The sequence below is a fragment of the Ipomoea nil genome, unplaced genomic scaffold (assembly GCF_001879475.1).
Source record: "Ipomoea nil cultivar Tokyo-kokei standard unplaced genomic scaffold, Asagao_1.1 scaffold0642, whole genome shotgun sequence".
Lineage (NCBI taxonomy): Eukaryota > Viridiplantae > Streptophyta > Magnoliopsida > Solanales > Convolvulaceae > Ipomoea > Ipomoea nil.
Window position 1 is genome coordinate 2,476,711 of NW_017617070.1, and position 24,271 is coordinate 2,500,981.

General features: G+C 39.8%; 1 protein-coding gene across 3 annotated transcripts; it reads left to right on the forward strand.

The window, feature by feature from the left end:
• Positions 1-1,046: 1,046 nt before the first annotated feature.
• LOC109174628 (alcohol dehydrogenase-like 2) lies at positions 1,047-23,615 on the forward strand. 3 transcript variants are annotated; one of them, XM_019323893.1, is made up of 10 exons: positions 1,097-1,183; positions 4,477-4,657; positions 7,070-7,107; positions 8,092-8,500; positions 9,670-9,915; positions 10,748-10,906; positions 11,087-11,199; positions 18,587-18,591; positions 23,510-23,515; positions 23,605-23,615. In XM_019323893.1, the coding sequence occupies exons 1-7, from the start codon at positions 1,176-1,178 to the stop codon at positions 11,195-11,197; spliced, it is 1,152 nt and encodes a 383-aa protein (XP_019179438.1). In that variant the 5' UTR covers positions 1,097-1,175; the 3' UTR covers positions 11,198-11,199; positions 18,587-18,591; positions 23,510-23,515; positions 23,605-23,615. The 3 variants fall into 3 exon arrangements, with proteins under 3 accessions (XP_019179439.1, XP_019179438.1, XP_019179437.1); XM_019323894.1 differs by lacking the exons at positions 18,587-18,591; positions 23,510-23,515; positions 23,605-23,615 and adding an exon at positions 11,923-12,050 and having other exon boundaries at positions 1,047-1,183; positions 4,515-4,657; positions 11,087-11,260; XM_019323892.1 differs by lacking the exons at positions 18,587-18,591; positions 23,510-23,515; positions 23,605-23,615 and adding an exon at positions 11,923-12,050 and having other exon boundaries at positions 11,087-11,260.
• Positions 23,616-24,271: the final 656 nt, after the last annotated feature.

The window sequence follows — 24,271 nt, forward strand, 5'->3', positions numbered from 1 at the left end:
ATCTTAAGTAATAAGCAATTATCTATCCTAAATTTTACCCGTCTCACGGGTTTTAAGATAGATACGTGAGATAGTTTCACACAAGTGTGACTCATTAACAAAAGAATCATAGGCTGCCTTTCATTTTTTACTGTATTTTTTTTTTTAGAATTGCCTTATGTAGAAATGTTTTCCACCAGTAAAGATGTTTTGACTATTTAACTTTCTAAATTTAGTGAACCATTTTAATTTAGTAATATTAAAGAGAAATGTTAGGGGTGAGGAATAATAGTCATTTTGATTTTTTTTTTGTTTTTTTTTTTTGTTTGTTTGTTATTTTTAAACAAAGGTTTCTTGAACGCTTCTTTTATATATTAGTATATAAAACAATGGACTTTCAAGAAAGCCTTCTTATTGGTTGTCATTTGTCAATATCTTTAATCTTATATCTTATTTATTTTTAAAATCACACTTATGTGAGCAGCTTGAGTCGGGTTGGATCAATATACAAATGTAATACTTATACTAAGAAATATAATATTAAATTATGAATAAAATTTTGTTACTTATAAGGGAAAACAAAATATTTTTGAGAATAAATATAATACTTTTATATTTTAATGTAAAATTATTACTTTTTGTCATCCAAAGTACTATATTATATTTTCCCTTATGAGTAATGTTACACTTATAAAGGAAAATATTGTACTTTTGATGAAAATCAAAATATAAAAATATTACATTTTCTCATATAAGTAATAAACATTTTATTTCTGATTTAGTATTACATTTACTAATTAGTATAAGTATTATATTTCATTCTGACTCAACCCGTTTTATAGACAAGGATCGGTGAAACGGTCTCACCTAAATTTTTACCACATTTTTTTTTTTTTTTAATTTAGGAAATGTGATTCATGTGAAAGATTTCTTTCATATTTGAAGAATTCGATCTGCAGACTTAGCTTTCTCCCACTTAAAGTATGGTTGGAAACATTACACGAGGATAGGACCAAAAGGTGAATAATTGAATAGTAATGGCCAATGGGGCACACCACTGCCTGTGTGGTCTCATCTCATCTCAACTTGGTACTGTACATATACTGTTCTCCATCAACTTATAAAGCAAGCTGGAAACCTAAGCTAAGCTAGCTTCAATTCATTCATATCAGAATGGGCAGCCAAAGTGTCATAACATGCAAAGGTAATAATATAATCATATCCCTTCTTTAATTTGCATTCTGTGTTCTCAATTTTCTAATTATTTTCGATACGGGGTGGGAAACCCAAGACCATTAGTTAGTCCTCACGTTAGATGTGGCTCCAAGGAGCCCTAGCTCGTCATCTCTCGATCAGATGTCTCAGAATACTTAGCTTGTTGGGGGTACTAGTAGATTCGGATCTCCTTATTTTGTGCAAAACCTGGTTAGTTAATGCATTGACCAGCTTGTTTTGATCCTTAGAGCATCTCACCAATGATTTTTGGTGGGGTTATTGAGAAAACAAGAAGATATGGAGGAGAGAGGGTGAGGTGAGAGGGTAAAAAAAATCATCCTACAAGGAGTTGGTTTTTATCAGAAAGGTGGGTTCCGCGTGGAGGAAGGAAGGTGCGTCGAAACGCGCCTCCAACGCACCTTGCAGGCCCAGCGGGCGCATGCACTGCACTCGTCCTTGGGTGCGTAATAGCTTCTGTTTTTTTTTCAGTCTTTTTTTTTTTTTTTCTCTCCCCTCTCATATTCTTTTTTCTACTCACACCGGCAAAAACTATTCAAAAACTACAACTGTTGGAGATGCTCTTAGGCACATTGTTTTGCACAAAAAATATATATATAATTAAACACTATTTTTTTCTGTGTTTTTTTCTCTTCAATTATAGTCATGTTTTTATGATATTTTACTTAAAAGTTAGTCTTTGGCTTTCATAAAATGTGCTTGACCCGTAGAATTCTTGGTTTTTCAAATTGAATTTTTAAATAGGATGTGACCTGTAGAACTCTTTAATCTAATTATTTCTTTTGTGTAATTCAATTTTCAAATTGAATTATTTTCAAAAAAAAAGTATACATATTATAAGTTCATATCTCATAGCTTCCAATTATTTCTTTTGTCTTTGAAACTTTTTTTATTTTTAGTATAGACATATTATGGGGAGAGAAATATAAATTGGAAGGAGGAGGAGACAGAGAAGAAAAAAAAAATAAGGGACTTAAAAAAATCTAGTTATTATTTAAATATATGTAAAGAATATTATATATTGTTACATAGATACTAGTTCAAATGCAGAGTGCTTCGTGTGCGACCGGTGCAGATTCATCATTAGATATGTAAACATGCACCACAATGAAATGTATCAATACACCACAAATTACACTACACACCAAAAAATGTATCACACCACACCACAACTAATTGTACATTTTTAAATACTTTAATTTGTGATGCATTTATGTGTAATTAATGCTGAGTGACTGCACTACTGCACGAGAACCTGAACCTTGTTACATAATAAATATTAAGTGATGAAATTAAGAGGTGAGTGTAACATCACTTCTTTAAAATTGATTATTATTTAACATATTGAGCTATTTTCTCTCTCTGTAAACAAGTATGCTTTAAAATCTCAATTTCTAAATACCAACACTATTTTACAATTATTTCTTCAACAGGGGTGTTTTAGTAATGTCACATCATTGCTGCCACGTTATGTACACTACCATGTCGTGTCTATATCTCCCTCCATTTTAACATTGACACATTATGTATTCTTATAAATTAAAATTAGAAAAATATGTCATGTCTATATCTCCCTCCATTTTAACATTATTGACACATTATATATTCTTATAAATTAAAATTAGAAAAATGTAATTTTCTCCTTATAAAAATGTATCTTATTTTAACTCCGAGAATAACATAATCATGCATGAAAATTCTCTAATATTTCACTTCTACACGCTCATCCTTTAAATGTGAGACAAAATTGAGTCTCTGATAATTTATATATATATATATATATATATATATATATATATATATATATATATATATATATATATATATATTAACAAATTGGTTAATATAATTGATGGGTCTGGGAGGAAAGTCCAAAGATTACAAGGGGATAATTAAGTTGGCCAAGATAATTGGAGTAATAGTTGGGGTGAGTATTGGAGAATTGTGATCAATTTGCATAATATAATAAAATGTGGGGTTTTAAGTATGAGACGATGAAGTGACTAGGAGTGGGGCAATCATTATTGTATGGACTATGGTCCACACAAGTTGTGTGGACCATATTTTGTTTACTGTAAAACAATGTATATTCAGTACAAAAATAATATACATTCAAAACAAAAATAATGTACATTGTATTCAGGGGATGTACATTATTTTTATTCTTAGTGTACATTATATTGTATAATGTACATTCAGTACAAAAATAATGTACATTCAATATATTAAAAATATATTTTTTGTTATGGTCCACATAACATTGTGTGGACCATAGTCCATACAATAATTTGCCGGAGTGGGGTAAGTGGGCTGGCCACGCCACACCCACCTCCCATGCCATGCTGGTGAGCCTAGCATGGGCATGATAGGGGTGTGTCGTGTGGGGCAAATTATTGTGGGTGTGAAGATCATGGTGATACGTTAGGCGGCCGACTTTAGTGATAAGGCCTAGGCGGCGATTAATTAGTGCCTAGGCGAAATTTTTACAACACTAACTTTTAGTATATTAAAAATATATTTTTTTATGTAGGGCAGTGATGTACGTATGGTATGACATGGGGGCCGGGTGGGGGCAACTTGATGTATAGTGTGGTGGAGTGGTGGTGTGGGGTGGTTGGCATAAGCGGTCCTTTGCCTTCGTCAAACTTTCTTTGTACCTTTATATGACAAGTTGATAGTGCATGAGAAACTAAATTAAAAGTAATATCAAACAAAAAATAATTAAAAATAAATAAAGAGTAGAGTTAATGCCACATGGAGTCCTCCGAGTATAGTGGTTTTGTCACATTTAGTCCTAAACTTTCAAATTGACCATTTATGGTCCTTCGACTTTCCAATTTAACCATTCGTGGTCCAAGTTAACCACCCATGATCCTTCAACTATCAAAATTTAACCACCCGTGGTCCTCTTGAAAGGACTATAGGTGGTTAAATTTTAAAAGTTGGAGGACCATAAGTGGTTAATTTGGACCACGAATGGTTAAATTTGAAAGTCAAAGGACTACAAATGGTCAATTTAAAAGTTTAGGACTAAACGTTGCAAGACCACTATACTCGGAGGACCTTAGATGGTAATAACTCTAAATAGTAAATATGATAAGTAAAATGAGATAGAACGAGTAATATATTGGCCCTAATTAGTGCATATTATTTATTTATCATATATTTGTTGAAATTTTCAAATAAAAATGTATTAATATAGGGAATTATTATTTGGCATGGCATTGTGTTTCCTTAAAATTTGATTGAAGCATGTAATTAAAGATTGAAGGAGTGCGTGTATATATATGGATGTTTGTCAGCTGCTGTGGCTTGGAGATCAGGAGAGGCGTTGAAGTTGGAGGAGATACAAGTGGACCCACCCAAAGCTCGAGAGGTTCGGATTAAGATGCTCTATGCCAGCTTGTGTGGGACAGATATCCTCTGCTGCAACGGCTTTCCACGTGTACGTTCATTATTTTCCATAACTCTATATTTCTTACTCACAATTTTTTACATTATGGAGTAATAAAAATATCTTGTCCGTGATTGTCACATTATAGAATAAAAATGATGGAGCAGAATTTGAAAATATATGTAATACAACTCTAATGAATAAGCTTCCTAAACCATAATTTTTTTGAATATGAGTGTACTCTGAGTCTATGAGATCGTGCCACAAATTTTTATTTGTGAAACGGATTGAATTATAATAAAATATAAAATTATGTGATACTTTTAAATCAAAATGTGGATTGAATATATTTTTTTTTTTTTGGAAACACTCATAATTCTTTACAAGGTAGTTCTCAATCATTTTTAGTTCAAATAATCAAAACCCTACCAACGGGGTTTAATCTTGTGACCTCCCATTTGGAATGGTAACAAATGTGTTACTCTGTATCATACTATAGTAGTTGGCAAAATTCAATAGTTACTTATTAGGAAAATGTAATATTAATCATCAATAAATTGTTTCAATAATTGTTATTTATAAGAGAAAGTATTATACTTATGATGAAAGATGCAATATTTTTTATAAAAATTTAATACTTTTAAATCAAAATGTAATATTAAGAGTTAAAGAGTTACTTATAATGAAAATTGTAATATTTATTTAAGAAAAATGTAATACTTATATAAAAAAAAAAAAAAAAAATTGACACGTCTCACGGATTCATAGGAGAATTTGCCTAAATTTTTTGATGTGATATATATATATATATATATATATATATATATATATATATATATATATACACACACATACACACGTTATCATCGATTGATTTTATTAAGATTTCTCTTCAATTAATTAATGAAACATTTTTTTTTTTGAAGACTTAATTAATGAAACATATAACATCAGGATTTGGTAAAATCTTTGTTGAATCTAGTGAAGCAGAACCATCTACGTCATGCATTTTCAATGCAACTCATTGCTTTATTTATTTTAGGGTTTTTGATAAATGACTGCTAGCTGATAGATTATAGATGTTAGTTGATTGGATTAGTGGTTTAACTAATTGATAACATTAGCTGATGTATAAAAGTATTTGGTAAATTAGTTGTTAGTTGATTACATACAAAATAACTTTCTTAAAAAGCTGATTGAAGAAGCTACTTTTAGTAGCTTTTTGAATTTTAGTCTTTTGAAGAAAAAATTTGTTACAAAAAACTAATTAATCTAACACTCATATTGATTGTCCAACCAAGTCAAACAGCTAATTGTGATCAAATAAGTCAAAATTGACTGATATGTTAACTATTTTACCAAACAAGACCTTAATATTCAATATAATGTAGTTAAGCTAGAGTTACTATACAATTCCATTAAGGCTCTCTTTGTGGCACATACTTCGAACTGAAAAGATAGTTGAAAGCTGAAGGTTGAAAAATGAAAAATAAATAGCTAATAAGCTAATGGATTGAAATTAAAGTGTTTAGCAAAATTAACTGTTAAATAATTAAAATGATAAGTGTAAAAACACATATACAAGTTTCCCGGCCTCTTCCTTGTTCAAGTGACAAGTCTCAGTTTGATTTCTAGACCCAATTCCTTTTCTCTAGCATCTTTTTTTAGTCTAGGAATCAAATTAAAACATCCTCATCACAGGCTGCTGTTTTGGGAGAGGCAAATACCTTTTTGGAAGCTTGGAAGGCAATAATGTTGCAGAAGGCGCTAAACGTTAGTTGGGCGCCTAGCGTTTAGAGCGATTAGGCAGCTGAGTAATACGAGTATATCGTTTTTATTTTTTCTACTCAGAGTTGGAAGTTGTTAGAATGTTATAATCTCTCAAACTAGTCAACTGCAAAATAAACCACTCAACCTAGTTAGGCGTCCAACTCGATGCCTAGAGCGTCTAATCGATCGGTTAGTTAGCCGACCAACTAAAAGCCGCCTAGGGCAAATATTTTGTTTCCTTGTTTGAAGTTATTAGCTTTGATACCTTAAGATAATGAAGACTATGTTGTTTGTTTCAAAGAAAAAACATATAAAAGCCAGTTTATAAAAAATAATTTGATAAATATTTATTTATTTACTCCATAAAAGATATTTGATGATATCATATATTTGGTAAGTTGCATTATATATTTATATTATATGTTTAGGCAAATGTATAAGTTATAAAGATAAAATACATTATCGAATATAAAATATACCAACAATTTTGACTTATGATTATAATAAAAAAAAAAAAAAAAGCAAAAAAAAAACAAAAAAAAAACACTCAAAACTTTTATATGTTATGAAAATCACATTCGAAAATTTATTTATTCATATTAATTCCAATGATTTTACTGTTTGATAATATAATATATACAGCCATTATTGATTTTTATTTTAAAAATTTTGGTCAATTTTTTTTTTCTCCAGCCTTTGTTCCCTCGCATTCCTGGACATGAAGGAGTTGGGTATGTAAACCTCTCTTTAATTTATCAAGTTGAATTAGTACTAATTTCGTACTTTTATTCTAGTTAAATAATTGTGCAAAGTATTAACTTTTTTGGTGTAAAAGTTTTACTTTTACATGGCGTTTGGTTGGAGGGATTTTAAATTCCCTTCTCACTTAATTCCCACTTAATTCCAAAGGCCATTAAATTCCGTAATTTGGTTGGAAGGAATTGCAATTCCATGGAATTGCAATTTCCTCATTTTCATGGAATTAAAATCCCATGTTCTCCCTGTGATTTTAATTCTTGGGAAAAAAAAGATAGTGATGAGTCAAAATTACCCATTCCTTTTTTAACCTAAAATTAATGTCTAACAACAATAATGAACATTTTTGACTTTATACTACTTATTCCCTTTCAATTCCCATGTATACCAAACATTGGAATTGAAATTTCCAGTAATTCTATTCCTGTCAACCAAACACTGGAATTTAAATTCTCACTTTATTCTCAGTAATTCAACTCCCATGGAATTACAATTCCTTTCCCACATAATTCCCCCTTCCAACCAAACGCCCTGTAATAGTATTAAAAAAAATAGATAGAGAAAGTATTACTAGAAATTATTTATTTATTTTTTGGTGAAGAGAGAAACTCACAATCACTACCTAATGTGAATGCAAATAATAATATAATATGTAATTAATTTCATTTAGAGTTATCCGAGTATAGTGATTTTGTCAAGGTTTAGTTCTAAACTTTCAAATTAACCACATGTACAGTATTTTTGACTTTCAAATTGTTACCATTATTCGTAGTCCAAATTAACCATCAATAGTCCTTCAACTATATATAAAATTCTAACCCGTCGTCCTTTTTCTAAGACGGATTACATTTTGAAAGTTGAAAGATCATGGGTGGTCAATTCTAAATGTGACAAAATTACTATACACACGAATGCTTAGTCTCATATGGCATTAACTCACATATATATTATGGGTGCAGGATCATAGAAAGCGTAGGTGAAGAAGTGACAAGCCTTAAAGAAGGAGATACAGTGATGCCCCATTTCATAGGAGAATGCGGAGAATGCCCAAACTGCATTTCTGGGAAGTCAAATTTATGTTTCAAATACCCACTCAGCTTCACGGGGTTGCTTTTGGATGGAAGCTCGAGAATGTCCATCAATGGCGGCGAGCAGAGAATATACCACCACGTCAGCTGCTCCACGCTGTCGGAGTACCTCGTACTCGACGAAAACTATGTTGTCAAGGTGGACCCACGCCTCCCTCTCCACCATGCTAGCTTCCTCTGCTGTTCCTTCACCACTGGCTATGGCGCGGCTCTGAAATTGGCCGACATTGACCATAACTCAACTGTTGCTGTGCTGGGTCTTGGCGGCGTTGGACTTGGCGTAAGTCATATTATATTCATTGGTTTTCATTTCATATGTCATATTATAATTTTTTTTTAAAGAAATTATACTTTTCGTTCTTAAGTTATATAATAATAGTAGAATATGTTCTTAATTGTTTGTCATGCTCATTTTCTGTCTATAAATTATCATTTGCGTTGCACTTTTAATTTCTTCCCTTTGCTAACAAAATATTAGAGACAAAATTTACAACTTTAGTATAGTTTAGGAACGAAAAGTGAGCATAAATGATTAATAAAATGATGAAAAGTGCAATGCAATAATAATTTAGGGGTAAAAAGTAAGCACGACTAATATAATACTTAGGGTACAAGTTCTACAATTATCTTATAATTTATGGACGAAAAATGTAATTTTCTTAATTTGTTATTAGTTTTTAATTATTTTTAAATTTAAATTTTTGTTTTATAATACTTTTAATGTAATATCAAAGTATATAAATTGTATATATTACGGAGTAATACTTAGCTCGATCTATTAGACACGCCTAGCTGAAAAATTAATAGTTAATTTGCTAATAAATTACAATTAAAGTGTTTGATAAAATTAATTATTAAATTAGCTGATAACTATAAAAAGACATAAAAGGATAAACTAATATATTAGGATTTTGATTAATGAAGTGTAGATGGTGCCCTTTTTTTAAAAATTAATAAAGATTTAAAAAAAAAAAAATTTCAATGAGTTTATATTGAAACGCTACTTAGGATAATTTTTCAAAATAAGTTACTATTTTGAACTCATTGTATTTTACCAAACAAAGCTTATAGTTATTTGTAACTTAAAATAAGTTATGTCATGTTTGATAACATAGTTAGCTTATTAATTAATTTTAACTTATTTAATCACTATTAGCTGTTTGACTTGATTAAACATTCAAAGTGTGTGATTAATTAGCTTCTTGTAACAGTTTATTGTTCCAAAATACTAAAATTCAAAAAACTATTTTTTGATAAGCTTTTAAAAAAAGTCATTTTGCATGTAGTCAACTATCAGCTAATAGTTAATTTATCAAACATCTTTTTACAATGAACTCACATTATTAACTACTAAAACCCATTAACTCAATCAGCTAACAACTATTTACGAAATAAAGCATCAAGCTTTTGAACTTTTTTCCGGAATTAAAAGAAAAAAAAAAATTGCAGGTGGTAGAGGGAGCAAGAGAACTAGGAGCGGCGAAAATAATTGGAATTGACATTCACGATAAGAAGGAAGAAAAGGGAAGGGTTTTTGGCGTGACAGAGTTCATAAATGCAAAGAAGAATTGTGAGGATAAAAGAATTTCAGAAATGGTGAAAGAAGTTACGGGAGGACTGGGCGTTGATTACTTTTTCGAGTGCACCGACGTCCCCGACTTGATGATCAACCAAGCTATTGAAGCAACTAGAAAGGTAATTTTTAATTAAGGATGTCATTTCCTTATCTTTTCATTTCAAAAGAATAAACAAATTTAATTTAGTTAATAATGTAGAGATAAAGGTCAAATAAGCATACACATCAATATTATTATTAAATTAATCTTTCACATAACAAATCATATAAATAATTAAATAACAAGTATCAAAACATGCAAATATATAGAATCCATAATAATTAATTAAGGACCAAAAGCTTAATTAGATATAACATGTACAAGATTCAAACTAAAGTAAATATAAGGAAAGAAGAATGACTAGAGATCGAGTCTCACCGGCGGCAGTGTGGGAGTAACCTCTCAAAGTGAGGGGGTTCCTTGTGCGTAGTGAGCACCGGTCTAGCCTCTGTGGTTCATGTTCAGTTGAGTCACCATGATTTACATCCTCCCAAATGCTCTGTCGGGTAGGGGTGTGGGGGGCCCTTAGGGTTGGGGTTCAGCCTTGGAAGAATGTGCAAGATTCAAACTAAAGTAAATATAAGGAAAGAAGATAAAGATCGAAATGATTATTTCTTGATCCTATAAACCTGGGTTGTGTCCACAAAGAATCTGTCCACTTTGAACATAATTCTCACATTGTCACCATTGAAGTTTGAACATTGGTCCCTTCTCTCAAATACTACCCACTAAACCATTGAGCTAAACCAGTGCGGGTATTTAAACCTATTCTTAATTTACCAATCACTTGCCGACACATACATATGCACCAGAGTCTATCGTGTACTATGAACTCTGATCCATAATATAAAGATTGCTTAAGTGTTGGGGTAGACCACCCTTCTAATATTAATATAATTGAAAATTTGTAGGGATTTGGGACAGTGATTCTGCTGGGAGCAGGACTACAAATTGATTGGCAAATGAATTACGTTCCCCTAATGATGGGTCGGACTTTGAAGGGCTCTATCTACGGAGGCGTCAGGATTCGATCTGACCTTCCTTCCATCATAAATAAATGCATAAATAAGGTATGCTTTTTCCATAAAATCAGCCTACCTGTTATTATTAATAATTATTAATTTTTGCCATATGAAGAAGATCTATTCGATCATGTTCAGAAATCTGCAGAAATATAGTCGCAATTAGTATTTGTTTGATCCTACTATTTTCATAAAAAGTTTTTCTAATTTCTAAAAAATTTCTTGCAGGAAATTAAATTAGATGAATTGAGTAGTCAAGAATTTTCACTGCATGAAGCGAACGAAGCATTAGAGTACTTAAAAAATCCAGATTGCGTCAAGGTTTTAATCAAGTTCTAGGCTAGATTTTAAATTCTCGGCTCATGTGCTTTCAACCTCTCCACTCCGCTCATTATGTTATGGGTTTCTGTTATAATAATATTATTATTATAATTTAATTAAACCAAGTATGTGGGAGTTGTGGCAATGCATGCAGATTGAGGATGCAGTAAGTGGGTCATGACTTTACAATACATGGAGCATGCATCTCCTAAATTTATGCTTTACTAGTTTTGTATTCACTATAAATAGGCTTGTTATTAACCATTTTAAATCATCAATTTGAATCAATAAAATTATCTATTCCTCTCTCTCTCTTCTCAATATATATAAATATAATATATAGATATATTATATTTAATATATATTATAGATATATTATATTATATTTAATATATATTATATTAAATATATTATATTTAATATATCTAACATTTGGTATCATGTGCTCCATCTCAACTAAAAACCTAAGCTAATAGTTGGATTGCACGTTAATGGCTATATGCTCACGTGTACGGTGGATTCCAACCAACACGTGGACCGGTAAACCGTTGTCGCCCCTTCACGTGTACGGTGGATTCCAACCAACACGTGGACCGGTAAACCGTTGTCGCTTACGAGTGGCGTTGAGATTCGAACCCATGACCTTTAGTCTGGCTCTGATACCAAATTGAAGCATGTACTCCATCTCAACTAAAAGCCTAAGCTAATAGTTGGATTGTACGTTAATGGCTATATGCTCACAGTTTCAGACATGATTATCACGGACTTAAATAATATATTTGAGTTGTGGAGAATGAAAATATGTAATGCACTTATGGATTTAAAATGTACCAAACACAATATAATCTAATAAATAAAGCATTAAAATAAATACTGGAATTTGATAACGACAGTTGGAGAACATCTCATAATCTGCGGGGTTACACTCAAAAAAATTTTCACTCAAGATCAACCCACTATTTTTACAATTACAAGGTTCAATGAATTACAAAATTATATCTACCACTTATTTAAACATTAACCTTATAAAATAACTTTGTGAAAAAAATCTACAAATATAATTTGAGTTAATTCTACCAATTACACAAACTGTAACCAACCTAAATTTCAAGACAATTACACAAACTATAACCAACCTAAATTTCAAGACAGCTTATACTAATATCAAGTGGATTTCAACACAGCTCTAGTCTGTTTCTATTTTTGAAGTTTCTTCACGGCACCTTCAATTAATTTGTATCTCCTTCAAACTTCAATTTGCCTTAATTATATTACATAATTTCTTATTTATAGTGTTTTGGACACCATAAAATTAGAGAAATTAATCCCCTGATCTAACAGTCATTTCACGTATGAATAGTAGAAATAAAGTCTCAACCACTTGTTTTTTTGTTGAGATAATCAAGGAATTTGTTAATAGCTCATCTTGAACTTTATCATCATTCCAAAAAAATTGGTCTCCATGAATTACAACCACCACTTTCTTCATCTTACATAACTAGACTGCTTCAATATTACATACTCCAGACAAATGGACTTAACAAGACTACAATATGCAAATATAAACACTAACATATGTCAATGAAAACAAAATTAATATTTTCATATTAATTATGTATGTACTGACAGAGAAAAATATTATTTTAGGTTGGTAGAAATTTTATTACGAGTTAATCAAGAATGTTGGAAAGCAGGAAAATAACTTCCGGAAAATATTTTATGAAAAATCAATCATTTTTTAGAAAATAGTTTCAAAGATTTCAGTATTTTGGTGCATTATGAAAACTGTATTGGTGTGTCTGGTTCATTTTATGAAAAATGAGTAGACTTGTATAATTAAACATTTTAATTGTTTTATTTAGAATATTAAAATATTTATAATATTTATAATAATATTATAAATAATGTTATTTATTAAAAATTAAAAAAACACCTCTAGTTCCCGCGCAGAAATCAAACCTAGGGTTTCTGCCGAAAACCAAACTTGTCAGTGCTAAGATTGGTCTGTAGAAAATGACTTTCGCCAAATTTTGGCAGAAGTCATTTTCCTCCAATACAGTTATATTTTCTCAAGTCTATGGAAAATAATTTCCGTTGACTTCATTTTCCAGGCACATCCAAACACAACATAAACAAAAGGACAATTCGACAAAACATGACACTATTATGCACCACAATAAAACACCAATGAATGACAAACCAATTACAACAATCGAATCGAGACAAGAAAATAAAAAATAATAACAATAAAAAAGTCCAAAAAAATAACAAAATACCACCCCACGAAAACCAATTTCACGCAAACACGAAAATACAAAATTAACGAACGACATAGATAAACAAAAAAAAAAAAAAAGAAAAAAAAAAGCAAACAATGACAACGAAGGGGCAAAAAAAAAAAAAAAAAAAAAAAAAAAACCTAACATGAAGCTATTAGATACCACTAATCTCACAAACTGCAATCTAGCCAAAAGCCCAAAACTAGTCACCAGAAGACGAGGAAGAAGAGCTAAAGAATGATATGTCTACAATGCTAAAAAATAGGGACAATTTTGAATTAAACGCAACACTATCATGAAAACATGACAACAAATAACAAAAATGCATCAACTTAAAAAAAAAAAAAATTGCCAAATAATAAATATACCCAAAAAAAATTATAACCATTAGATCTAATAAAAGCAACCGTCATAATTAGACTACCCGTTTACACGTTCACACTTAAAAGACATTGTAGTAACTTCTTTTTTTTTTTTTTTTTTTGAAAAGACATTATAGTAACTTGATTCATATAATCTAAAATATACGGAATAACTTTTAACCAAATAATGTAAAAATATATTCACGTAATCCAAATCAAATATAAGTAATCTTACATTATCAACATCTTACATCAAAATATAACAATATATTCCCATCATCCAAATCAAATATAGATAATCGAGAAAATTTCAATTTTGGTCATATGACTATAGGGGCTTTGTTAATTTCAACACCTGACTTTCAAAAGTGTCATTTTAGTACTTTAACTATGCAATTTTTGTCAATTTTGGTTACTCCAACCAAATTGTTGGCCAAATTTCGCAGAAAAATTTTAATAGTTAAAATAATAAGGGTATTTTGGTCATTTCACACCCCGTTTCTTCTTCTCCGACGAATCCATTTTTCCACCATTTTCCAGCGAGAACCAGGGTTAATTTATCTTTACTGATGCGGCTTCGGCGTTTTCGACACTCTCATCGTTCACTCTCGATGTCAGCTCCCACGTAGGGTCATCCATGCCGCTGAAGCTGATGCGGATTGGGACCCTGATTCACAACCTCGAGATGCGGCCCAGTCAAGGCCCGAAACTAGTCCGAGGATGGGGCACCGTAGCGAAGATCATGACCGAGCCAAGTTCTTCATCCAGGTATTGCGAGATCAAGCTCCCCTCCGGCGTGAAGAAGTTAATCGATGTTCGGTGTTGGGCCACTATCGGACATGCGCCGAACCCTGAGCATGCTTCGAAGAAAATGTACAAGGATGAAGCGACGGCGACAGCTTCAACCCTGGTTCTCGCCGAAAAATGGTAGAAAATATGGATTCGCCGAAGAAGAAGAAAAGAGGTGTGGAATGACCAAAATACCCTCATTATTTTAACTATTAAAAACTTTTGACGAAATTTGACCGGAGTGACTAAAATTACATAATTAAGGTACTAAATTAACACTTTTTAAAAATCTAGTGCTGAAATTAACAAAACCCTTATTATCGTATGACCAAAATTGAAATTTTCTCTAGATAATCTTACATTTTTCAACTTCTCACTATTAGGACTCTATGTACCTGAGTCTGTTTAGAACTTCTTATCATTGTCACACTGTGACTCTCTACTTCTTATCCTTATCACACTGTGACACTCTATTGTATATATTCACATCATCTGATCTCATTGTAATCAAGTTCAGAAAATATAATACAATTAGTTCTCATCTAGTATCAGTTAGCTAGGGTTTTGTGATTCATAAAATCAAGAAGGTGCAGCGCTGCGGTGGCAACCTTAATTACCATGGAGGTCAGCAACGTGGCTTCGATGATCCGTGTCAAATCTGTAAAGGTTTTGGCCACACAGGAGTCAATTGTTTTTGGCGCTATGATGATCCGTGTCAAATTTGTAAACGTTTTGGTCACACGGTAGTCAATTGTTTTTGGCGCTATGATGATCCATGTCAAATTTGTAAACGTTTTGGTCACACGGGAGCCAATTGTTTTTGGCGCTATAATGATCCGTATCAAATTCGTAAAAGTTTCGGTCACACGGGAGTCAACTGTTTTCGGCGATATTCAGGGGCTCCGGATTCTCAGGTTAATTTGGTGTTTCAGAATGGTTCTGATACTGCTAATTGCCACATACGCAGTAATTAAATAATCACGAGACCAATTAAAGCAAGTAAATATCTTTATTGATCACGGTGAAGGCCCTAAGTACAATCTACTTGGTTGCTCTGAGTACCGACTGACTGCGGTCGGGATTCTCTAACAACCTATTGATCGTCCAAAAGTCCCTCACCCTGTAGCTATCGCGGGTATTTATAGCCGCGGCGCCGGAGACACGAATCCGGCCGTTCGGCATGCTTCCCACGTAGCCACCACGTGTCGCCGTCCCGGGTGCCCTGCCTGTCAACGCGTGGAGCCGCCACGTGTCTCTTGTCAGCTCTCTCGCCAAAGGGCTACCACTCGGTGGTCGACACTCTCGCTCGGGCAACTCCCGGTCGGAACCCGACCGGGTTCTTCACAAGAAGCCCGACCTGTTACCTGCAAAGACAAGAAGACAAAAACAAAGGCACACCAACCGGAGTAAAATTATGTCGGTCGGGATATTCCCTACCAAAAGCCCCCCAGCCCGGGCCTTTTTGACCGTCCGGGTAAAAACGGGACGGGATGAAGAAGCCCAACCGTCGGCTACCCAACCGACGGCCAGCTGTCATTCCTTCTCTCGCCACGTGGCGGCGACTGCGGACCTCTGCGACTGTAACGGCCGCCTAGGAATCAGGGACGGTCGCGTCACGCGAGCTGATTGGTTTCCCGCCCAAACGCTTTCCTATAAATAGGCTCCTGAGGATTTCATTTGAACTTATTTCACCCTACTGAAGCGATCGGTATCCTCAGAGAGTCCCGAGCGACAGTTCAGCAGACCACTTCGAGCAAACCAAACTTCAAGTCTCTTCCTCAAGTGCCTTCAATCGGTAAGTTTTCTACTCCCTTGCTTCGTCTTTTAATTTTAGCTTCGCATAGGAATAGGATAGGACTAACTCCGACCTAACATCCCGAGCCCTGTACTAACCCCGACCGACCTTTAGGTAGAAAAGATGTCAGACTCAGATAGCCAGAATGTCTCGGTCGCAGACTACGACGACGCGGTCGAGCAAATCGGCGAAGAGGAGATAGACATTATGTCATATTCTCCTGAGGTCGTTCAACGACCGGGGAAAGCTCCCGAGCGAGCCCCCGTGCAGCGAGAATCCTCGAGCTCAAGCGACTCCTCAGGATCGGGCTCGAGCGGTTCGGGAAGCTCGGGCAGCGGTAGCGAGGAGACCTCGACGAGTGTGCGAGTTCTCCGGACCGAGGGCGCTAGGGAAACACCAACCCGGGTGATAGGGGATCACCCGGAGATTGCTCCTCAAGAAGACGATCAACCGGGTAGGAACGAGTCGGTCGAGGAAGAAACAACCGAACCAGCGACTAGAGAGGACGACGGGTTCGAGTATCTGAACAGCGAAAGCGTCGCCCAGCAAATGAGCGAGCTGACCCACGGGGAGGCCGCGCGGATCGCGGAAAGGCTAAGCGGTCGAGTGGAATTCGACACGAGTCGGCGGCTCGGGAACGTTATCGAGCGTCACCGGGGCAAGTGGATCGGGATGCACTACGACTCCTTACTGGCCCCGGTTGTCTTCCCGTTTCCCGCCATCTTGACCGCTTTTCTGGGCTACTATCAAGTCATGCCAACCCAAATATGCCGAACTCACATCGCATAATAGCATGTTTTCCCCAGATTTGCGCTCGGCATCAGGTGACCTGCATGATGGAGCTCTTCAACTACATTTATCAAGTGAAGATCCTCTCGGGCAACTACGGAGGTGGGTTCCTGATGGTGCAATCCCGAGAAGGAAGGTGCTCGATCGCAGGCCTGCCCAGGAATAACAAAGGGTGGAAAAGGAGGATCTTCTCGGTCAAATATGACCCATGGATTCTCCCGGTCGACAGAGTTTGGAGTACCCGCTTCAGGAAGCAAGTTACGCCAGTCGAGACCCCGGCTCTTCGGGACGCTGTCGTCCGGATCTCGAGTGAGATCCATGAATACAAGATTTTTCGGTCGGCGGAGAGTGTTGAGGCTGCTCAGTTACCGACCCCGGTGTATGACTTGACGGAGAAATATAAGCCCGTACCGATGGGCGTGGTAGAGGCCGGGGCTCCTGCTCGGGGTAAACGAAAGAAGAAAGGTTTAACCCTTAACTGACTAACTTTCCCGATCCCAACTCCCCGAACGACGAGCTTACTCCCGAACTAACAAACTTTCTTTTTGCAGACATGGCGCCCAAACGGTTCAGCAGCACAGCCCCAAAGTCTCCTCCCCGGACGAAGATCACCCTGGGGAAGAAGAAGCCGACGACCGCTGGGTCATCCGGGGGGAATTGCATCCCGACCGCCCGACCCCTCGATTCCGCTACCACGGTCACCACGGCGGAGGGAGGCATCTTGGTTACCTCCGACACGCTAGTTACCCGAGTGACTAGCCAAAGGGCAAGGGGCAAGGTGGTGGAGAAGGCGGCCGAAGAGACGGCCCCGAGCAAGAGGCAGAGGACGGAGGACAGCCCGGCCCCTGCGGCCGGGTCGATCATGGCCGATGCTTCGATTCTGTCTCGAATCGGCAATCTAACGCCGGTCGAGATGGATCTGACCAAGCTGAGCACGACCCAGCTGGCCGAACGGCTCGGTCGCGAGTTGGCCGAGGTAAAGCTTATTCTTCTTTTCTTCTTTCAATAGCTGTGCCCCCAGTCGGGCTAATGTGCTGATTTTGCAGGCATCGCGGATCGGATTGGCCCTCCACGGCCAGGCGCTGTTGGCCACCGAAGCTACCAGGCTTAAAAAGGTAGCTGATCGGCGGTTTAAGGAACTGGAGGAGATGTCCACCGACCTAAAGAAGTCGGAGGAGGCGCTGAAGAATGCACGGGCCGACCGCATTGCCTTGTCGAAGGCGTTGCAGAAGGAAAAAGACGCCCATCAAGAGGCGATCAAGAGAAGCACCGACCCGACCGCCGCGATCGACTACTTCTTCCGGGAGGTAGAGCCCGGTATGGCCTTCATCCGGCAGATGCGGAAAAATGTGGTCGCGGACGAGCTGTTTTGGTCCTTCGGCCAATGGGCGTACAAGTGTGGCCAACGCGATATGAGGGAGAAGACCGAGGCAAACATGAAAGAAGCGCTCGAAGGTGAAGACCTCGAGATGGTCTTGACCACCCTCCCGACCGTCGTTCCCGACCCCGGGCTGGACCCATACGACCCTGAGATTGAGGTTGTCGGCCCGAGCGGAGCTGCCGCTGAGAAGCCGTCCGGGATCGAAACTGCCGACCCGGCCTATGCCGAGGCCGTGAAGAAGTGAAACCTGCTGCTTTTTTGTTTTCCCTTTTGTAAACGCTTTGACCGGATCGGGAGCCCGGTCCCGAATTTGTACCGGGCGCTCTCTTTTTAATCAATGAAATTTGTTTGTGTCATTCGTCTTTTTTCCTTCGTTCGCACTTATCCTCATTCAAACATGCACCGAACCTTTAACGCTCGACCTCATAGCCTTTTGGCTCGGTCATGCGTAACTTGACTCTTTCAACATCCGACCTTGTGGCCTTAAGGCATGGTCGTGCATCAAATGTGGCCTTAAGGCCCGATCGTGCATCAAATGTTTCGACGTCAAATTGGCCTGCCCGATCAGATTTACCCGATCTCTTGGCCTTGTCGAAATTTTGAAAATAAGCCTCCACGGTCGGGATTTTCCCGAGCGACGGACCTATAGATACTTCCTTCATCCCAGCCCCACACTATTGTGCCCTCGAGGCACGAGTGGGTGCGATAGTGGAAAGAAGTTGGACGGATCGGGGAAATATGCTAGGAGCTCTGGCTTTCCCGATCGGTGGCGTGACCCAGATGTCCGCCGAAGAGGAGCGCATTTGATCTGCGTGCAACGAAGGTAAAGAAAATAACCGACCGGGCCGCCGTATGCAAACGGTCGAGCAATCACCGATCGTATATACATTAAACCTTCCCGCTCGCAGGCGGTTGAATAAATATTTACAATAATAAATTAAATTACAAACGACGACCGGGACTAACTTGCAGGTCGAGCCCCTAATTCGTTCAAAAATTACAAAAAATAGGCTAATGCCTAAACATAACAAGGTGCTCGGAATTCCAAGTCCCCTCGACTACCCGACCGGTTGTCGTCTCCAGTCGGTATGTCCCCGGCCGTATGATAGCGCTGATGATGTACGGCCCTTCCCAGTTTTGAGCTACCTTCCCGCCTTCCAAAGGTTGACTCGCCTCCCTTCGTCATAGGACGTAATCTCCCACCTGAAAATAACGAGGGTTGACCCGGACGTCCTTTGAACTCTTGAATCGCTTCTGATACTCGGCCATACGCCGAGCTGCTAGCTCTCTTTTTTCCTCGACCCCATCGAGATCCACAACCATCGCATGTTCGTTCTCCTCCGCTTTGTAAGTTCTTTCTCGATCGGTCGGGATCCAAGCCTCAATCGGGAGTCGGGCTTCTGCTCCGTAGACAAGGGCGAATGGTGTTTCCAAAGTAGCGTCCCTCGGGGTCGTCCGATAAGTCCACAGAACATATGGCAACTCATCGGCCCAACTACGACCGGCCGAGTGCAACTTCTTTTTCAGACCTTCCAGAATTGTCCGATTGGCATTCTCCACTTGTCCATTCCCCTGCGGGTAAGCCACCGACGACCGGACATGAGTCGTCCCGATCGTGGCCAAGAAGTTTTGGAAATACTGGCTTACGAATTGGCGGCCATTGTCGCTGATGAGATGCACAGGCACGCCAAAGCGGGAAATCACATTGCGCCAAAAAAACCGAGCACACTGCTAAGATGTGATCGTGGCTAACGGCTCGGCTTCAATCCACTTAGAAAAATAGTCGATGGCGACAATCATGAACTTTCTCCGACCGGAGAGTTGAGGGAAGGAACCCAAAATGTCTACCCCCCACCTAGCAAAGGGAATTGCAGTCGTGACCGGCTGATAGAAGGTTGCCGGTCGTCTAGGCATCCGGGCAAACAGTTGGCACGTCTCACATTCCCGAGCTAACTTTTCACAGTCTAGCTGGAGGGACGACCAATAGTACCCGATGAGCATGATACGACGGGCTAGCGATCGGCCTCCTTGGTGTGAAGAACAAATACCCGAATGTAATTCCTTCATAACCAAATCAGCCTCAAACGCGGTCAAGCAACGCATAATAGGGCCTCCGTACGATCGCCTGTAAAGACGACCGTCCAAGACTTGGAACCTCGGGGCTCTAAGCTTGGCTTTCCGAGCACGTTGGGGGTCGTCCGGAAGCCGACCGTGCTCAAGGAATTCCTTCAGATCGGTGATCCAATTGTCTTCTACCGGTTGGATTGGATTGACCGGTAGGCGATGGATGCTGTGTCTCGGGATCACCAGAATCCGAGCTATCTTCGACATGTGTTCCGGGGCGTCTTGGGCCAATTTGGACAAGATGTCCGCATCGGCATTATCCAATCGGGGTATGTGCTGGATAGTATACCCCCGGAACTGAGCAAGCTTCTCCATGGCTAGGTCTCGGTATAATTACAGACGTTCTCCATTGACTTCATAGTCTCCGAGAACCTGCCCGACCACGAGCGCGGAGTCTGTTTGAGCTCGAATGTATTTAGCCCCCAAGTCCCGAGCACACTGCAAGCCATTAATGAAGGCTTCGTACTCGGCTTCATTGTTGGTTGGATGGAACTGATACATGAGGGCGAAGTAAACTTTGAATCCCTCCGGGCTTGTGACCACCACTCCTCCTCCTGCTCCCTTCTTGCTACTTGACCCATCAGTAGCCAACGACCACCACTCAGCCTCGGGATCCGCAACCTCGGGGGGTCGGGTATCCCGGACGGTGCACTCGACCAAGAAATCAGCAAGGGCTTGACCTTTGATGGCTGGTCTCGGTCGGTATTCGATCGCGTACTGGGTCAGCATTAACGCCCACTTGACTAGGCGACCGGATGATGAAGCAGTTCGGAGGACTGGCCCGATCGGCTGATCGGTCAACACGCGAATTGCTCGACCCTGGAAGTAGGGAGCTAGCTTCTTCGCTGCAATGTATAAGGCGTAGACGACCTTCTCTAACCGGGAGTACCGGAGCTCGGGACCATGTAGCGCGTGGCTTACATAATACACCGGTCGCTGGACCCCTTCCGGATCGGTTCGGCACAACACTGCGCTTACTGCACGATCGGAGACGGCGAGGTACACGTCTAGCTCTTCCCCGAGCTCGGGCTTTGAGAGCACGATTGGTGACATGAGATATTCCTTCAGCTCATCAAAAGCCACTCGGCATTCTTCGTCCCAGATGAACCCATTAACTTTACGCAATACCTTGAAGAAAGGTAGGGCGCGCTCGGCTAACTTAGAGAGGAACCGGCTGAGAGCTGCCAACCGACCGGTCAATTGCTGGACTTCCCGAACGGTAGAAGGTGGTTGCATGTCCATAATCGCTTTCACTTTGGCCGGGTTGGGCTCGATTCCCCTCTTGGTCATCATGTAGCCGAGGAACTTGCCGGTCTGAACCGCAAATGTGCACTTGGTCGGGTTCAGCCACAGCTGGTACTTCCTCATGATCTGGAAGCACTCCCGGAGATCCCGAGTGTGGTCGGATCGGTCCCGACTCTTGACCAGCATATCATCAATGTAAGCTTCCATCGTTCGGCCCAGTAGATCAGCGAAGAGCATATTGACTATCCTCTGGTAAGTCGCTCCCGCGTTACGGAGGCCGAACGGCATCACTCGGTAGCAATACAGCCCGTCCGGGGTCACAAAGGCTGTCTTGCTCTCATCTTCATGGTGCATCATGATTTGATGATATCCCTTGAATGCATCTATGAAACTCATCAGCTCGGCCCCGACCGTCTCGTCGACCATCTGGTGGATACTTGGTAGAGGATACGGGTCGAGCGGACAGGCCTTATTGAGGTCGGTGAAGTCAATGCACATCCTTCAAGCTGGGGGCTTCGGAACAAGGACAATGTTAGCCACCCACTCAGAATAAATCACGGGTCGGATGTGCTCGATCACCGCCATCTTCTTAACTTCTTCCCTGACAAACTCGCGGCGATCGGAAGAAAGGTGCCGGGTCTTCTGTACGACCGGCTTTGCTGCGGGATCGACGGCTAACTTGTGACAAATTACCGATCGATCGATCCCGGGCATGTCTTCAGGCCCCCCACGCAAAGATATCAGCATACTCCCGGGGTATGGCCATGATTTCCGCTCGAAGCTCAGGGGTGAGGGCCCGGCCAATCTTAATCCTCCTGTCCGGTCGATCCTCGGACAGGGGAACTTCTTCTATTTCCTCGGAAGGCTCGGGTTGTTCCTTCTGGTCTTTAGCCTCTTCTTTGGCTATAGTATTCACCCGGGAAGACGGACCGGAATCGCGTCCATTGACCGCTCAGGTGTAACACTTCCGGGCGGATTGGACGTCGCTGCGAACCACACCGACCCCATTGGGGGTGGGGAATTTCATGCACAGGTGGGGCATGGAAACTATCCCACCGATCTTCATAATGGCGGGTCGGCCCAAGATAATGTTGTGGACGCAATGGAGGTTGACCACAACGAACTCTAGCTCCGTCTTGATCGACTTCGGGGATGTGCCGATCTCGACCGGGAGCGTTATTTTTCCCTCGGGGTAAACAAGAGCCCCGGTAAAACCAGACAGAGGTACACCGACCGGAGTCAGCTCCTTCCTGTCAAGTCCAAGTTTCTCAAACACGTCCAAATAAAGGACGTTCACACTGCTGTCAGTGTCCACCATAACCCTCTGGACGTCCGTCCCTTTCACATCAATCGTGACCACGAGCGCCTCCATGCCATGGTCACCATTGCTGGGTTGATCTTCGAGGGTGAAGGTTATGGGCTCCATCTTTTGCCTCTTCCCGGTCTCCCGGGAATCCACTATGGCGACCGGGCAATTACCCCTCGGTCGGGAAGCGTCATCCAATCCACCAAAAATGACGTGGATGGTCGGTTTTCCAGCTAGTCGGCTGCTAGACGGAGGGTCAGGGTCCCGTCGGTCATCATGACGATCGTCTCTTCGATTGTCTCTTCGGTCCTGAACTGACCGATCGGAGCGTCCCTCACGATCGGAACGATCGGAGCGGTGATGGAAACGCCGGTGATCTCTCCGATCGGTACTCCTCTTGGTGTCCTCTCTCTTCCCCACACACTTGTCCAACTTTCCAAGACTGAGCAAATCCTCCAACAGTTGGCGCAAGTGGGTACACTCCTCAGTGTCATGCCCGACACATCGATGGTAAGCGCAATGCTTACTCTTGTCAGTGCCATCTCGATCGGGATGAGGGAGTTTGATGAGATTGCAGGACTGAGCGTACTGCATGGCCTCCGATGCGGATCGGTTCAAGGCCGTAAACTCACCAGGCCTAGTGCGGGATCGGGGATGGTCATCACCCGATCGGTGTTCCGCCCGGCCGGCCGGTTTACGGGACGAAGACCCGACCTCCTGCGAGCGCTTTACGGCATTCGCCTCGCCGGCGTTGGCATAATCTGTGACCCTTCGAAGGGCCTCCTCATAAGTGGCCGGGGGGTGTAGAATAAAATCCTGGTACAAATAACCTGCCCGGAGGGAGATGTGAAGCATGTGGGTGGCGGTCGCATCATCCATGGGCTCGACTTCCCCGACCGCCGCCTTCCACTTGACAAGGAAGTCGGTCAAGCTCTCCCCTTCAAGCTGCTTGGCCTTCTCCAAGTACATGTAGGGCTTTCTCACCACCTTGGAGGTGATGAATTTCCTCACGAACTTGATCG

What these genes read in the sequence shown, in the direction of transcription:
- LOC109174628 (XM_019323893.1), top strand. An exon ending in CCTGGACATGAAGGAGTTGG is followed by an intron (nt 7,108 to 8,091) that starts GTATGTAAACCT and finishes TTATGGGTGCAG; the next exon opens with GATCATAGAAAGCGTAGGTG. An exon ending in TAAATAAATGCATAAATAAG is followed by an intron (nt 10,907 to 11,086) that starts GTATGCTTTTTC and finishes AATTTCTTGCAG; the next exon opens with GAAATTAAATTAGATGAATT.